The sequence below is a fragment of the Raphanus sativus genome, chromosome 4 (assembly GCF_000801105.2).
Source record: "Raphanus sativus cultivar WK10039 chromosome 4, ASM80110v3, whole genome shotgun sequence".
NCBI classification, from domain to species: domain Eukaryota; kingdom Viridiplantae; phylum Streptophyta; class Magnoliopsida; order Brassicales; family Brassicaceae; genus Raphanus; species Raphanus sativus.
In genome coordinates, this window is record NC_079514.1 from 50,746,153 (window position 1) to 50,764,554 (window position 18,402).

General features: G+C 31.0%; 2 protein-coding genes and 1 long non-coding RNA gene across 3 annotated transcripts; all 3 read right to left on the minus strand.

Moving 5' to 3' along the window:
* Positions 1–2,089: 2,089 nt before the first annotated feature.
* LOC130511800 (uncharacterized) lies at positions 2,090–6,123 on the minus strand. Its single transcript, XR_008945312.1, has 4 exons — positions 5,491–6,123; positions 3,425–3,483; positions 3,256–3,327; positions 2,090–3,139 (listed from the first exon to the last, which is right to left on the minus strand). It is a non-coding gene; the product is annotated as an uncharacterized LOC130511800 (long non-coding RNA).
* A 2,227-nt stretch (positions 6,124–8,350) lies between these two features.
* Positions 8,351–9,699, minus strand: LOC130511436 (uncharacterized). Its single transcript, XM_057008424.1, has 3 exons — positions 9,605–9,699; positions 8,824–9,549; positions 8,351–8,736 (listed from the first exon to the last, which is right to left on the minus strand). Exons 1-3 carry the CDS (start codon positions 9,697–9,699, stop codon positions 8,394–8,396), a joined length of 1,164 nt encoding a protein of 387 aa, XP_056864404.1. The 3' UTR covers positions 8,351–8,393.
* Positions 9,700–14,875: 5,176 nt separating this feature from the next.
* LOC130510886 (uncharacterized) lies at positions 14,876–16,341 on the minus strand. The gene is made up of 3 exons (XM_057007582.1): positions 16,280–16,341; positions 15,417–16,159; positions 14,876–15,329 (listed from the first exon to the last, which is right to left on the minus strand). Exons 1-3 carry the CDS (start codon positions 16,313–16,315, stop codon positions 14,987–14,989), a joined length of 1,122 nt encoding a protein of 373 aa, XP_056863562.1. The 5' UTR covers positions 16,316–16,341; the 3' UTR covers positions 14,876–14,986.
* Positions 16,342–18,402: the final 2,061 nt, after the last annotated feature.

The window sequence follows — 18,402 nt, forward strand, 5'->3', positions numbered from 1 at the left end:
TTTATCTAGAGATAGAGCTTGCTTCGTGTTGTGTCTAGGCATAAGGTAATAGATTGATTGTGTGTTTGCCACCTTTAGATTGAATCTTGATCACCCAAGATCAAATCCTTAGTCCCATGGATCCATCCTTAGCATTTGATTGAGTTCTCGCACTTGTTTCTTGATTGGATTTGAGATCACCTTGTTTATATTTTTAGGAGCAAATGATACAGGCTGAGAATCTCACTCTAGCTTTTCTCACAAGAAATCAAAACCTACGGCTTAAATGAAATGAAGATCGCCACTCAAAGATGTGAAAGGCTTTGAGATAAGATCAAGAACCAGCACCTAAGTGAATCTCACACAAAGATAAAGGCTCCACACTTGCATCCTAAGAAAGAATCTCACATAACTTAGAAATAACAAGAACAAGCATAAAAGCTCTCATGAGAAAATCTCACTTTTTATTCAATACTTAAGTCTGCTTTTACAATGAAATGAGAGGAGGTTTATATATAGCTCTTGGACAAAATTTTCAGAATCAAAAGACATAAATGAAAGGATGATTTTTAAGATAAATCATCATTAAGAAAATAATCAAATAGGCTAGTCAAAAGACTGATCTCAAGGAATTGAAATCTGCTTATTAATGAGTGTTGACCACGTCTTTAATACCTTTGGACTGATCTTTTGGAGCTGATAAGGAGGCTTAAGTGGTGGCCTTTGTTTGGGGACAGTCAGCTGAATAAAACGAACCATAGGCTTGATGTCGTCTAGGTTCATCCGAGTCCAAACATGGAAAGTCTTGTCTACTTTATGAGCAGTGGATTTGATGCCCGCATCATACCCTCCTCCTTGAAAAAGTTTTGTCCTCAAAACTTGCTCATGTGGTATAAGGATGTACCTCGAATTTTGCTGGACCTCTTCTGACAGATCAAGCGGCTCAGGCTCTTTGTTCTCATACTCAATTTGGGCCGCTTGTTGGACCAACCCGTCCAAACCATCGCATGAGTACCTTTGTAGGTGAAAACGAATCTCATCTCTTAGCCCATAAACAAACTGGTCCATGACATTCTCATTGCTTACTCCTGGATTGAGCCGAATGCGAAGATGGTTGAATTGCTTGTGATACTCCATGACCGTCTTATCTTCTTGGCAAAGTGTACGAAACTGCCTCCGGATTTCTTGATATTGATCGCATGGGATGTATTGCTTCCTCATCATATTTTTCATCTCATCCCAAGTTGATTCTCGAGAACACCGGCGACGATTTTCTTTTGCAGTAGATTGGCTCCACCAGTGTTGAGCTTGGTTGACGAGCTGATCGGCTGCAATGTACACTTTCTCAAAATCTGGGCAGCCGCAAGAATGGAAGAACTCGTTCATCTTGTGCTCCCATTCAAAGTACTCATCAGGGTCTGATCTCCCTGCAAAATAATAATCTTCTTGCTTCAAAAGACTCCAAGGATGGTTTGCCATGTTGCCGTTGTTGGACTGGTTTTCCATATCTCTTTATATTTTTTTTTTTTGACAAAAACTTAGAAAAAAAAAAAACAGAAAAGAAAGAAAGAGGAAATTGATTTTTTTTTCTGGGTTTTCTTTGGAGAATAGAGAAAAAAAAACAAAACAAAAGGATAGATGATAGGAGCTTTTGGCTCTGATACCAAATGATACAGGCTGAGAATCTCACTCTAGCTTTTCTCACAAGAAATCAAAACCTACGGCTTAAATGAAATGAAGATCGCCACTCAAAGATGTGAAAGGCTTTGAGATAAGATCAAGAACCAGCACCTAAGTGAATCTCACACAAAGATAAAGGCTCCACACTTGCATCCTAAGAAAGAATCTCACATAACTTAGAAATAACAAGAACAAGCATAAAAGCTCTCATGAGAAAATCTCACTTTTTATTCAATACTTAAGTCTGCTTTTACAATGAAATGAGAGGAGGTTTATATATAGCTCTTGGACAAAGGTTTCAGAATCAAAAGACATAAATGAAAGGATGATTTTTAAGATAAATCATCATTAAGAAAAGAATCAAATAGGCTGGTCAAAAGACTGATCTCAATGAATTGAAATCTGCTTATTAATGAGTGTTGACCACGTCTTTAATACCTTTGGACTGATCTTTTGGAGCTGATAAGGAGGCTTAAGTGGTGGCCTTTGTTTGGGGACAGTCAGCTGAATAAAACGAACCATAGGCTTGATGTCGTCTAGGTTCATCCGAGTCCAAACATGGAAAGTCTTGTCTACTTTATGAGCAGTGGATTTGATGCCCGCATCATTAGCTTGTCACAAATCATTCATCTCCTGTTTGCTTAGATTAAGAGAGTTTGTGTATTCTTGGTGCATAAGTCTCTAGTTCTCTGTAGTTCGACAACCTTTCTATACTATCATTTGACTTGGGAGCCTTGAAAACTTCCACCATCAGCTACCGCATTTGCACTTAAACCCCATAACCCCAACCTTCTTGTTAGAGCTGAAACACATGTTCGTCCGTGCAGGTTTCGACGGCTCTGCCTCCTCATGTCCCGTGGCTATAGGAGCTGATGACGGCTCAGCGGTTACAACAACAGAGGCTGGTCTGGTTTCAAGAGGCTGTTTTTGCTCTGGTGTGACAATGAGACTGAAAGATGGAAGCTTAAGTGAGTTCTTGACAGCAGATTTTGCTACAGCGGTTAGATCTTCCTCGGCTCGGATACTTCTGTAGCATTTGGAACAGAGGTTCATGTTGGAAGACCCGAAGAAACCGCATCTATTGGTGGAAGCTTGTACTGTTGTTTTGCTCAGAGCTCATTGTTGTTCCTTTCTTCTTCTTCTCAAATCTATCAAACAAACAAAAAAATTATAGTCTGACAGTAACAAAAGAATGTTATAAAGATGAGAATCTTTGCATTAATTTGATTCAGCCCAGCTACGAAATTGAATCAATTGAATTAAACCCAGATTCGGTATAATCAATTTGCCTCATTTCGATTCAACACAGGTTCTATATAATCATCAAATGGAAATCAATTGTGTAGATCTATATAATCGATTTATAAAACTTGCTTCAAAGAAGATCTATCATTGTGTAGATTCAATGATCGTCACAGGAGGGAGGTTGCGACAGGTTCCAATGAACATCGCAAGAGGGAGTCGAACCGCGATGGAGGAGCTACAACAGTGCCGATTCAATGCCGTGGAGGAAATCAAAATTAGTTTTCTCTTGATTTTTTGAGAAGATTATGATGAAGAGGATTGGACAGATAATTTTTGTGGGAGATGATGTACCTTTTTATCGGCGAGAAAGATGTCCCTGCCGCGTTTGACATTCCCGGCGTCACAGAATTACAGCAAGCTAACCTGTACAGTGAAAGAACACCTATCAAATCATAAAGAAGAATGAGTTTATTCCTCCGAAACAGATTGAGGAGATGGTTTTGAGAAGAAAAAGGCTGACCTATTTATACTCGCAATCGCAGATACACCGTCTAACAGAAGAGAAAATTGCATTGAAGTCTAGACAGTAGTGAAACAAAACGAAACGAAACGATTCAGATCCGATATCAGTTACAGAAAGAGAAACTCGATCGTTCGCCGTCTCAGACGAAGAAAGAGTCGCGAAGAACACAAAACACGCCGGGCGTATCACAAAACAGAGTGAAAGCCCACATTAAGCCCAAAATGCAATCACAGACTCACCACGCATCGTTTCATTAACGCGGACACGTGTCAGCGCCAGAAAACTCGAATTTGTGACCTGGAATCCTAGCGTTTTAATTGTTACTGTTTGATATTAACTATTTTAATTCTTATACAGATAAAAAAATGCAAAATTATTGCATGAGCCTATCCAAAGTTTAGTTGGAAATTATTTTGTTTTGCGATTTCAGTTAGCCTAGCAAACGGAGCTGACACTTTCGTTGTTCTGTAGTCTGGACTTACGATAATAATCATAAGTATAATCTCAAACCAATTATTAATGAGATATGTTTGGAAATATAGATAGTATAATAAATGAGATATCTTTAGAAACATAGATAGTAGAGATGTGTACTTTTTTTATTTACACATTTAGTCATTGTATTTTCAATAAATTAATAACAAATGAGAATTGTTTAGAAACATGAATAACATATTTAATACTCTTTTTATTTAAACATTTAGTCATTGTTTCAACAATAAATAAACCTTCATTCTATATTTCTTTTTATTTACAATTCCGTCACTATATTTACAATTCTTTTTATTTACAATTCTTTATGCTAAAAACACAAACTGAAATATAAAAAGTATATTATATAAAACAATTTTTAAAAACAGTATTGTTACCTTATTTAGTTTAGTCAAATATAAAAATTTCAAGAGTTCAATTTTTTTAAAAATATCATAAAAATATAATATTTCATAAAAACTAATGCAAAAAATTAAAATTTTGAAACATGGATAAAAGTATATCAGTTTTAAATTATACAAAATTTACTATTATAATTAACTAAAAACATTGTTTTTATAAAATAATCATAAAATAAAATTTAAATGTTATATACATATTTAAAATAAAAATAATAATTTAAAGTTGATTTATATCAAAAATTGATTTAAAATATGCATATATTCAAAATTTATTTTTACTAAAAAATTTTCCAATAACCATTATTAAAAATGTTTTTAATATATATAAGAAAAATACAACAAAAAGATTAATTTCATATACCAACTTAAATTATGGTTTTTATATTTCACATTAAACTTTAAGAATATAATATATGTGATTGTTTATAAGATGATACATATAAAATACTATTAATTATATGATTATTTATATGATGGACCAATACAATTAATTATATGATGACATATATATCATACATAATAGTGACCAGGGCTGGGCGTTCAGGTATCCATTTTGGTTCGTTTCAGATATGTTTGGGTTTCGAGTTTCCAGGGTCAATTTCAGCCCCATTCATATATTTCTAAATTTCAGTTCGAATTATGAATAGGGTTGGGCGTTCAGGTATCCATTCGAGTTCGTTTTAGATCTGTTTGGGTTTAGGTTTCGGGTTTCCGGGGTCAAAGATTTCAGCCCCATTCAGATATTTCTAAATTTCAGTTTGAATTATATTCGGATCTTTACGGGTTCAGTTCAGGTTCGGATAACCCTTTTAAATTATTTTTTTAAAATTCATTATATATTTTGAATTTCTTAAAATCTATAAAGAAAATAATATATTGTATATAAATCTTAATAACATATGTCATAATATCTAAACTTAACATATAAACTGGTTTGGTTTAAATTTTAGATCAAAAATCAATACTTATTTTAAATATTTTTGGTGTTTTGAGTCTACTTCAACTATGTTAGATATTTATATTTGACTATTTTATATATTTTCAAGTATTTAAACAAACCTAAAAGTATCATATATATTTTAGATGTTTTTATATACAATAAAACTAAAATAATTAATATGTATATAAAATGCAAACTGTTTAAAGTTTGGCTCTGAAATTTTATATTACTTTTTTGCTATGATGGGTTTGAATAATCTCCAGTGAAATCAAATATTGTTCTTTGTTTTTTTCCTGTCAAAACATTTATTGAACACAAAAGAAGTAAGAAGGAATAAAAATAAAAATAAATATTTCTAATATAACTATTTTCAATATTGAAATTATTTTTTGTAATCATTTGGTTCAGACTACTTATGCGTTTAATCCTATTGTAGATCTTAGCCAATCGGTTGAAGTATTAGCTACCTGATGTGTCTTAAGCACCTATGAAGAAAGAAAAGTTTGACTTTTGTAAGGTCGAATAGAAATATAATCATAGTTGAAGTGAAGCGTCTGCAATAATGATCAGATACAAAGTACTATAGTCTACTACAAATGGCAGTAACAAAAGCTAAAACAAAACGTAAGTGATAATTCAAAGGCTTACATATTTCTAGCTAGATATGTATTTGATTGATAATCTAAAGAATGAACAATACTGGTTGATAAAGAAGCCATCTATGCTTACATTTTTGTCTGCAAGGTGGGGCTACTTTCACCTGAATACACAAACTGGATTTGAATGGTTTCACGTCAAAAACGTAAGTGTTTCCTTCGCTGTTTAAAGCTAATAATGGTGGTAGACATTGCTTCATTTCCTACGTTAGTATATATAGGAAAGGATAAGTAGGTAACATAAGTAATAAGAATATGCTTGCGAATATTTGTTAAGTTAGTTAGGAAAATAGAAGATCTAAAATTAAATAAGATATCGGGTAAATCTTCTTCTCTAAATCGTTGAGGTGGTTGAAATTTTAGGGGGATGTATTCAATTTAGCATTTGATGTGATTTGATTTTTAATGGAGTTTTAGATGATTTTAATAAATTGCAGAGATTTAGGTGATTTTTGTTAAACTACTCTAGGATATCACCTAAAACAATGGGATTTGAGTTTTATTTATTTTAGCTAAGAAACTCTACCCAAACACCCTAAAATCACCTCAAAACTTTAAAATCCCACAACTTAAAATATTTTCAATAACAGTGGATTTCAGAGTACTTTACGAAATGTCAAGTTCAATAACAGTGGATTTTAAACGAGTTTTTAAAATTCATGTTTGAATAACAGTGGATTTGTCATTTTAATACAAATCACCTGAAACTCTCAGTTGAATACATCCCCCTTAATGTATTAAGTTTGAAAGTGAAGGAAATCTACCATTTAAAAGCAACGTTGGTTTGGGGCTCACATAGATTAAATTTTTCGAGATCTTTTAATTTTGCAGTTTAAAGCACTCATTACTTTTGTACATAACATTCTTTTGCGATGATCAATAAATTAAATATTTCATCAAAAAAAAAATCTACCATTTAAAATATTATTTATACCTTTTTGAGTTTTTTTTTCTGATTTTTAGTTAAAAATTACAAATTTAGTAGTTTTCCTGTTTCAGGTAGCTATATATTCTTTTTTCAAAAAAAGGTAGCTATATATTCGCATTTATACATCAGATCATTAATACTCTAGTTATTTTTGCACCTGATTGGTGGTAACTATATGCCTTTAGGCAGGAAAATATTAGATTTGAAACTAAATATAATATATTTCAAACTCAAATCGTGGAGTTAGTTTGATTTAAATATTTGAAGTTTCATAATGGAGATAAGAAGCTTTTAATTTTTTTTTTAGTTTAAAAGGCAGAGATTATTTCCTGGATGATTCTCTAATGAGTTTGCAAATGAACTCTATAATACATGCATAGATTGTTAAGTGGCTAATATAAACTAAAATAAAAAATTTATGGTTTTGTATATATGAAAGATAATATATAAAGTGTAATTACATGTCTTTCTGCAGGTTCTGTTATGGATTTGTTATTGTTGAATCGTGAGTGTTAATGGATACTTTTAGTTTCAAAGGATTAGAGGCTGAAGGTGTTTGAGAAATATATATATATATATATATATATATATCATATAGTTATATAGTTTATAAGCAATGAAAACCAGCTGGGTTTAATTCACTTTGTATAATACCAAAAATAAGAAAGGTTCAAACGTTTACAATAATGATGTTGCATATTTTTAAAAGAATCGTGTCAATAACAATTTTGAAAACATAGATAGGCACCTCAAAATATTTAATATCGTGCTTGTAAAAGGGAAATAAAAATCAGAGTTTGTTGGAAAATAATGATAAGTGTTGCTGTTTAAATAAAAGGAATTTAGAAAAATACAGAATTAAATTAAAAGCATAGGTTTTAAATAAATCAGTGGCAATGAGATGTAAATATTATTATTTAATAATAGTATTGATGAATAGAGATAATGATCATGTATATAATAAATAGTTATATATAATATGTACTATAATTAAAAATTTATTTTTATAATTTTATGTTTATCTATTAGATTTGATAATTGAACGTAAATTAATATAATACAATTTTGGCCAAAAATAAATAAAACATTTCTAATAAATAAACCGAATAAATTTGATCTAGCAGTAGGGAAAACCCTAATAGTATTCCAAATTTGAAGAATACGAACCTCGGAAACCAAAGGGGAAGATCGATCCTATCGGGGGTTTGTTTCGTTTACAGTGATCGAGAGAGGCTTTTAGGGACGACAGATAAAAGTATAAAACCTTGGGATGCACGGTATATATGGGTCTTTAGCTTTTTTGGCACGGTATATATGGCTCTCAAGCTGCTTAGCTTGTTGCTTGATGATCTTCCTCATAGTATTGTCATCAGAACCCCTAGAAGGAAATGAAGCAGAAGTGGATACTACAGATTACCCACTCCATAAATTCATCCCTTTTTGCGGGAAGCAAACTAGATAATAAAACCACAGATCAATATCAAAGAAGACAGTTTTATTAATTAAGATAATGACATAACTAGTTTTGGAAGATTAACATTTTAATTATCTAATGGAGTGAAGGAGAGATAAAAAAATCCAGTCCTTCAGTATCAGGATAACCACTTAGATCATACTCGCGGCTGCTTTTCTTACTAATGTTGTAAACACCAAAGCCATAGAAAACATAATATATAGAGTTAGACCTGAGTCCAGGAAACTTGCTTGCCTCTAAACAGAATGCTTCATTTTTGTCGATGAAAATGCAAAGATCTCCAATGTCTTCTGTGTACTTAGAGATTATTCTTGTTCCTTGGTATAATTTACCCTCATCTTCTATCCTAAACACCATGAATCGTTTGGTTTCTCCTCGTAAACCATCTATGTTCAAGTCTCTACTTGTTTTGACATACCTACAGAGCATAGTGATATAGAAATATTTTTGTTATTTAGCTAATGAACCCTATCTAGTTATTATGTGGATCAGTTTTGGGAGTTACCATTGAACAATGAAACGCTCGCCAGAAGACGCCTCCGCAATATAATTAATACGTAAACATGACGCCAGTATCTCCCACTCATATTGTGGTATCAGAGGGAAGCTCCCAAACTGAAACCTCATAAATTTTGGATTCTTCTTATTCTTTTTGAGATCTAAGGCAGCCATGTAGGAACATCCTGTAGTAAGGAGGTAGAATATCTGGTCTTTCCGAGAATAAGTAATACCAGAGTGGATTTCGTAGGAGAAAGAAATGTCGACAATCGTCCAGTTTGAATCTCGATTAGGCATACAGTAACAAAGTTTGGATCCAAAGAAGGTGAAACTCACTATATAATCATCGTCTTGGTTGGGAAGATAAGTGGACAAGGAAACATTTTCAACCATTTCGGCATGCAGAACAAGGTGATCAGTAAATGGGGGCAGAGTAATGGTTTTGGGAGATGACTCTGAGGACCAAGGATTAAGGACTTGGGTAAGATGTATGGTGGAATCGGTGTGGCTCATGAACACAGCCCAGCCACGTGAGGTTCCAAGAAGACTGCATCCTTCCGACAACACTTTTGGGAATTTCTTGCCAGTAATATTGATGAATTTTTCACTCCTTGGATTAAATACCCAATAATCTATAATTATGTTTTCTTCATCGTTTGAAGATTCGTCTTCTTCAAAACTAAAGCCACCCAGCAGGTAGGGGGTTTCTCGTGGACATGCCCTCTTCTCGAATCTGTGAATGATTGTGACAAAAAAAATGTCATTTCAACTAAGTTGGTTAGCCAAACTTAGAGATAGAAAGGTAGAAAGACCACTTCAATTGAGTTTGATTTATAGCCAAACTTACGAAGTGTTTTGCAACTAGGTTGAAAAGCAGAGACATTTTTTACTCTGACGCTTTGCTTATAAGCCCCACTGTGTATATCTTATATAATCTTATGAAGAAGTATATACTTCCTTGTCACGTAATTTTGAAAACCTTGGACTATGAATTGAAATACTATGTGCTTGTTTTATGGTATTGTGACATATATATATAATATATATATATATATATATATATATATACAAAATATTTACAAAAATAAAAATGTACTAGGTAGGACCTGCGCCTTGCACATGGTGAGATTGGTTTCTAAAATTTTAATTTAATTTTAACATATGTTCTAAATTTGTAAACATAGTTTATGGATCGGTTATGTAATAACATTCTCAACATATTTTTGTTCATAATTATTCACTACAGATGATAGACATTTATTTTTAACTACGGATGATAGACATATATTTTTAATTTTCATCTATCTCTTCGTTCGAAAGGTACGTAGCGACCTTTTGTATACATTACACTACTTGAGTGATTTTTGTTCGTTAATGAAATAATAAACCAAACTTTCATTCCGGTTTGGTCTTCTGACCAGTGTCTTTGTTCTATTTAATTTTGGTTTGTGTAGATCTATCTGAGGGAGCTTTGAACAAATCAGTAAAAAAAATCAAATACAAATCCCAAGACAATCTGAAGCACTGACTGGAATCAATCAAATCTTTGATAGGTAACATTAGGTTACGTGTATTTTGTATTGAAAATAGTTAAACTATAGATAGACTACCATCGAAAATAGTTACATGATACGATTCTATAGGTTCTATAGTATAAAGAGAGGAACATTATGCATAACTGAGATCATGATATTGAGTTTTAGGTTAATTGGCAAATATGATTAAATAATATGATTTTGTGGTTCTATAGTATATCATTTATTAGGTTCGTGAATGTAAAATATTATACCATAAAAGGATAACCAAATATCTATATTATTAAAACTGAATTATATTTCAGTTTTGTTTAGAAACATAGATAGTAATATTTAAAAAAATTAATTATGTTTGGAAATAGGTATAGCATTCGGTCGTTTTTTTGCTTCATTCGCTAATGTCATTTTTCGTAATTTCAGTATCACACGGCTTTAACCAAAATCGAAATCAATAAGATATACATTATCAGTTAACTTACCATGTTTATCTGCTAACCAACTGGTTTGTTTAACTAAACAATTAAAAAAACATCGTGTACAGAAAGTCATTTTAGATATGGAAACAACTAAAATTTGACTTAAGCGTATATCTCAAAAAAATATTATTAAATTTGAATCAAAAGTGGATAAATATCCAAAAAAAATTATCATTCTGGTATCTAAATAACCAGAACCAAACATGATCTGATCGAAATATTTCGGATATTCGAATGTATTTGAATCATATATACTTGAATATGTTATCTATTTTTATAGTTAATATCCAAGATATAAGCTATCTTAAAGTTGACTAAAATATTTGAAATATAAAAAAACACCAAAAATACTTAAAATATATATTTCTTCTCCATCCAAATATTCAAATTAAACATATTTTTAATTTAGGTAATTTGGCTTACATTACTCAAATTTACATGTTATAGTATTTTTATTTTTAGATTTAGGGAAATTTAAAGTATATAAATTTTAAAAATTTAAAAATAGTTTAAACGGGTTATCCGGACCCGCAAAGATCTGAATTAAACCGGAATCAAAATTTATAAATAGCCGAATAGAGCTAGAATCTTTAAACTCAAAAATCTCAAACTTGAATAAATTTTAACGAAAGTCGAATGGGTACCCAAATACCCACCCCTAGCTTAGTCAATATAAAATGATCAAATATTACAAATATATAATTAAGTATAAATAAATGAAAACTAAAACTGAAAATTAATACATGTGCGGTCCTACGGGTCAAGATCTAGTAAATGTTAAATGTGGGTCTTCTATGTGAGGGGCATATTGTGTAGACAGACTTCAAATCGCCAACAAATTAAATCTAAACCTGCCATTTATTTAAGTACTGGATCTCAAAAAAAGTTAGAGACAAAAGAATAGAGAGAAGATGATATCGTTGAAGCACTTCCATCACTTATATTTATATAAGTTTCAAATTATTTCTTTATTAAATGAGATCAATATATCAAATATACGCTCGATGATACTGATTGGCAAATTGCAAGTTAAGATTTCTTCAAATGTTTTTGTTTTCGGAAGTTGATAAATACGGCTGAATACTGTTTTAGGTTAATATTAAACATTTGAATCAAGGATTTCGTTTGTGATGTAAAGATTAAGAAGGTAGTATAAATAACGGCAATCAGCACTAATTTTATCTCCACATAAAATTTTGAGATTGCAATCAAGACTTTCCATATACAATACAATATTGACCTAAATAATAATCTAAATTTGAGTGGAGATTAATATATTGATAAAAAATATCATTCACTTATATTCTAAATCATAAATGCATTAAATTAAAGATCATAACTTGCAAATCACGATTATGAATTGATACCATAAAGTGTATCATTTACATTTAAATATATAGAAATTTGATTTCAAATAAATTAGTTTATCTGTGAAAACATTTCAACTTAAATTGTTCTTATATTTTTAATGTTGGAAATTAATATTCTATTTTCTGTAATTTAATTTTTGTTTGCATTTTAAAATAAAAATCACTATAAGAAAATACATATACAAAAACTACAAAAGAGATTTTGCAGGTACAAAAAATATTATAACATGGGTTTACTTTTTTTTTTTTGAACTAATAATAATGATGAACTAACGTAACTAATCGATTATTTCATTAGTTTATACCAGTACATATAAAATCCAGAAGACGAACCTTCAATGGTTGTTAAATATGTCCCAAAACTATGGAGTTTATTACTCTTTCAATATTTCTTACCTTCTTTTGTTTCCAAAATTATACCTGTGAAATCTCTTTTGTAGTTTTTATAATATTTATAAACTAATCGATTATTTCATTTCAATGAAATATTTAGCAACAAAATAAAACAAACTAAACAATGGACAATAAATAACTAAAAAGAATGCTTTCAATAGTTTAGTCCTGGCAAGATAATTTAAACGGTACATAGTTCATCAATTAGAATCTTAAGATCAAATGCTAAAAACAACAATGGTACAAATCAAAATATGAACGATACGTTGCAAAGGCTTTATTATTCAGAAACTGAAAACCAAAATAAAATTCGAATTAATATGCAACTCACATGAAAAGGCTCTTCTTGGTATCCTGAAAAACAAATCCTGTCAATGTAGTTTGTGTAAGCAAACATAGAAGTAAAATAATTAACAGATGAAAATGTTCATATATGCTTACTTGTTTTTGAAGGCTTCTATTTCTAGGAGTTCAGGGTCAAACAAAATGTGAGAACATGAAGCTTCTCGTCTATTTGAAGTCACCTGCTTATATATTTGAATCAAAAAGAGAAATCAAATCCTTTTTATCCTTGTTTCAGAAAAGGATCAAACTAAGAAACCAAAACCTTTTTAAATGTCGCATTTTGTCCTCCTGCAAAAATTTACCATATGAAAGTGTTAGTTGTTTGGTTAGACAGGGCTAAGTTGATATAGAGCATATTGCAATAAACTAAAAAAAAACTTATTTTTGCATCCATGAAAAAATATTATAAAAGTTTCTACACCTTTAGCCTAGTATTGCTTCCAAAAACTTTTTACATCTCTTTTTCACCTTTGAAATGTTCAACTTTCAACTCTGATATTGAGTGCATAGAACTCATTTTTTGTTAGATTGCATACCGGTTCGAACTTGGTTGGTAATGATGCTGAGTAAATGAGTTTAGAAGGTCATATATAGTCAGGCAACTTAGGGTTTAGGCACACAAGAATTACCAGAAACAAATATTCAGTAGTTTACCCAAAATTTACGCTATTACTATATTTAACTACACGCATTATCGCCTTCCAAAATTTGGTTAGTACTATATTTTCGAACCTAATATAGGAAACAATATTCAATACGATATTTGACCAAATATTAAGTGTATAGTATAGACTTAAAATGATAACCATTTCTGTGGAGGATTTGGCATAAATTACGGTTATATTAAATAACATACTAAATTAGTTTAAAATTTATTGCAGTTTTCATATATTAAATACGGTTATAATAAAATGGCTTCTGATACATTATAAAAAATGTTTAATTTACTTTTAATCAAATGGCTTCTGATACATCTTGCATTGAAAAAAAAACAAATATTAGATTTTACAACATTATACTACATAATTGCGTAATACATTATATGGCAATGATCTATGGTAACCTTATATATGACAATATATTTTGATAGAAAAAGAAATCATGGAATGAGTTAATGGGAAATAGAATTAAGAGAAATAGTAATAATCTTTGACTTTCCTTAAACATGAAATGATGAAATTGGACATATCTTTGACTTTCCTTTTTACACGAAATCGTCCAATTATTCATTTTGAACTATAATGTATATGAGGAAATTCGAGTGGTACCACAATGGCATTTCTTTGTAATTTCTCTAGTGAATCAAGGGCGATTCTATATATGGGCTGAGAGTGAATATGGTGCTGACACGTCAGCATGGCACTCATGTAAATAACTTACACATTTAAGGTTACTCTTTAAAAATGCTTCTTGATTAATAAGAAGGGGATATATACTACCTAAGGAATTTAGATATACTTTAGAATATACATCCAAAGAGAACAAAATGAGAAACAGATAATTATATCTCTAAAAGCAATTAACAAAATAACCAATAAATCTTTGTACAACTAGTGATATTGAAAAAAAATAATAGAACTACTTAATCAATCATCTCTCTCTCTATACATAACATACATACAAGAGAGAGACGATCTCTTTTTAAGTTTGGTCTTTTTCTATAAAAACTCTTGTTCTGTTAGCTTGATTTTGTAAGAATCGAACATATGCCTTTTTTTGAAATTCTGTTGATGACTACTGTAGTGGACCAAGGATCTCGCTAGAATTTTCGAACCGGCATACTCTTGTAACTCTATTTAAATCTCTCACTGTATTATCATTTACTTTCCACATACACTCAGATTTTTTTTATATTTGTTTTTCAATTTATGATCTTAAACTTATAGTTGAAACAAATCTCTCCTTTCTAATGTTTTTTAGTTCAACATAGTTTATGAGCATTTGAAACATCGGTGTAGGCTTGGAAACAAAATGCATCCTAAACATCAAACACAGTTTCATTAATTAAGATAATGACATAACTAGTTTTGGAAGATTGACATTTTAATTAGCTAATGGAGTGAAGGAGAGATAAAAAAATCCAGTCCTTCAGTATCAGGATAACCACTTAGATCATACTCGCGGCTGCTTTTCTTACTAATATTGTAAACACCAAAGCCATGGAAAACGTAATATATAGAGTTAGACCTGAGTCCAGGAAACTTGCTTGCCTCTAAACAGAATGCTTCATTTTTGTCAATGAAAATGCAAAGATCTCCAATGTCTTCTGTGTACTTAGCGATTATTCTTGTTCCTTGGTATAATTTACCCTCATCTTCTATCCTAAACACCATGAATCGTTTGGGTTCTCCTTGTAAACCATCTGTGTACAAGTCTCTACTTGTTTTGACATACCTGCAGAACATAGTGATATAGAAATATTTTTGTTATTTAGCTAATGAACCCTATCTAGTTATTATGTGGATCAGTTTTGGGAGTTACCATTGAACAATGAAACGCTCGCCAGAAGACGCCTCCGCAATATAATTAATACGTAAACATGACGCCAGTATCTCCCACTCATATTGTGGTATCAGAGGGAAGCTCCCAAACTGAAACCTCATAAATTTTGGATTCTTCTTATTCTTTTTGAGATCTAAGGCAGCCATGTAGGAACATCCTGTAGTAAGGAGGTAGAATATCTGGTCTTTCCGAGAATAAGTAATACCAGAGTGGATTTCGTAGGAGAAAGAAATGTCGACAATCGTCCAGTTTGAATCTCGATTAGGCATACAGTAACAAAGTTTGGATCCAAAGAAGGTGAAACTCACTATATAATCATCGTCTTGGTTGGGAAGATAAGTGGACAAGGAAACATTTTCAACCATTTCGGCATGCAGAACAAGGTGATCAGTAAATGGGGGCAGAGTAATGGTTTTGGGAGATGACTCTGAGGACCAAGGATTAAGGACTTGGGTAAGATGTATGGTGGAATCGGTGTGGCTCATGAACACAGCCCAGCCACGTGAGGTTCCAAGAAGACTGCATCCTTCCGACAACACTTTTGGGAATTTCTTGCCAGTAATATTGATGAATTTTTCACTCCTTGGATTAAATACCCAATAATCTATAATTTTGTTTTCTTCATCGTTTGAAGATTCGTCTTCTTCAAAACTAAAGCCACCCAGCAGGTAGGGGGTTTCTCGTGGACATGTGGAGAAACATTCCTTGTCCTCTTCTCGAACCTGTGAATGATTGTAACAAAAAAAATAATATTGTCATTTCAACTAAGTTGGTTAGCCAAACTTACAGATAGAAAGGTAGAAAGACCACTTCAATTGAGTTTGATTTATAGCTAAACTTACGAAGTGTTTTGCAACTAGGTTGAAAAGCAGAGACATTTTTTACTCTGACGCTTTGCTTATAAGCCCCACTGTGTATATCTTATATAATCTTATGAAGAAGTATATACTTCCTTGTCATGTAATTTTGAAAACCTTGGACTATGAATTGAAATACTATGTGCTTGTTTTATGGTATTGTGACATATATATATATATACAAATTATATTTACAAAAATAAAAATGTATATATACTACCTAAGGAATTTAGATATACTGTAGAATATACATCCAAAGAGAACAAAATGAGAAACAGATAATTATATCTCTAAAAGCAATTAACAAAATAACCAATAAATCTTTGTACAACTAGTGATATTGAAAAAAATAAACTACAAACATATCTTTTATTTTCTAAACTTGGATATTTATTTCCACTATATAGATAGTAGTGCATATATGCGTATATCTTTGTAGGTAAAAAATTGTTATGTTTGTTAACAAATCATCCCTGATGTAGTAAAAGAAAATTCTCGAAAGGTACAATTGCTGATGTGTCGGTTATTTCTCTAACCAACCGAAGACAGTAATGATTAAAAGCAAAAACTCTAACAAGAATATACGATCCACTAAATTTAATCAGTTTTATTATAAACTAGGTGATGACCTGCGCCTTGCGCATGGTGAATGTACTAAAAGAGATTATAAATTTTAATCTATAAATACTGAAAGAGTAAAAGAAAAATGGCATATTATACATAGTTTAGGTTAGCAGAAATAATGTTTGATATACATATTAATGCAAAGAAAAATAATTTGTGATTGTATTTTTACTGAAGTTTTCAATAAAAATTTTTATTGGAATATTCGAGTAATGATAATATTATTATAATTGACAAAAATAATTATATTATTATCGAAGTTGTATTATTATATTTTATTAAAATTATACAGGCTCCGAAATATATAAAAATAGTAAAAGAACAAAAATGAATTGAAGTAAATAATATTAGGTTGGAAATATAAAAAAAAGAAATAAATAATATGAATTTTGAAATTTAGTGGGTTTAGTAGACTCATATTTGTAAAAGAGACCCATTACTAAATATTAATATCTGTTATGACTTAAAATACATATGATTTTTTTTTAATTTATCTTTTATTTTTAAAAGTGAGTTTTTACTAAACAAATGTAGAGAAAACACGATATAAGGGGTTACATTTCGGTATTAAAATGATATTCTCCTTAAACTTTATCAGAAAAAAATATATTGATTTCCATGTTTTTAATGTCTATCATCATTTATGTTAATTTCGTAATAAAAAGTTACATGACAAAAATTAAGGGTTTGCAAGTAGAAGTAAAATAGCAGAAATTTAACTAAATTATTTTTTAAACTGCTTCTCTTTTAATTTTTTTTTTGTCATCCTTCTCTTTTAATAATAAGAGGATAATAAGAAGTAACAACTGTGCCGAACTTGTAAAGGTAAACACTTTCACTTCCATGTCTTAAGCTAGATTTCCATATGCAGCACACTTAATTTCTAAGAACCTGTTATTATTTGAATATAGTCAAGTATTTAGTATGTTCCTTTATAACTTTACAAAGTTAACAAATCATATACCCTAAACCCTAAACCCTAAACCCTAAACCATATGCCCAAACCATATATCCTAAACCCAAATCATATACCCTAAACCCAAACACTAATCCTAAAACCCTAAACCCTAAACCCAAACCCTTATCTATTACGTGACTATTCTATACATATTATGGTATGAAATACGAGAGAGAGAGAGAGAGAGAGAGAGAGAGAGATAGAGAGAGAGAGAGGGAGAGAGAAGAGAGAGAGAGAGAGAGAGAGAGAGAGAGAGAGAGAGAGAGAGAGAGAGAGAGAGAGAGAGAGATAGAGAGAGAGATAGGGAGAGAGAGAGAGAGAGAAAAGAGAGAAGAGAGAGAGTAAATACTAAATATCATATATTATAGGCAAATACAAACAAACAAACACAAATCTATATACCCTAAACCAAATCCTAAACCCTAAACCCAAATCCTAAACCCTAAACCCAAATCATAAACCCAAACCATGTACCCTAAATCCAAACCATATACCTTAAACCCAAACCCTAAACCCTAAACCCAAA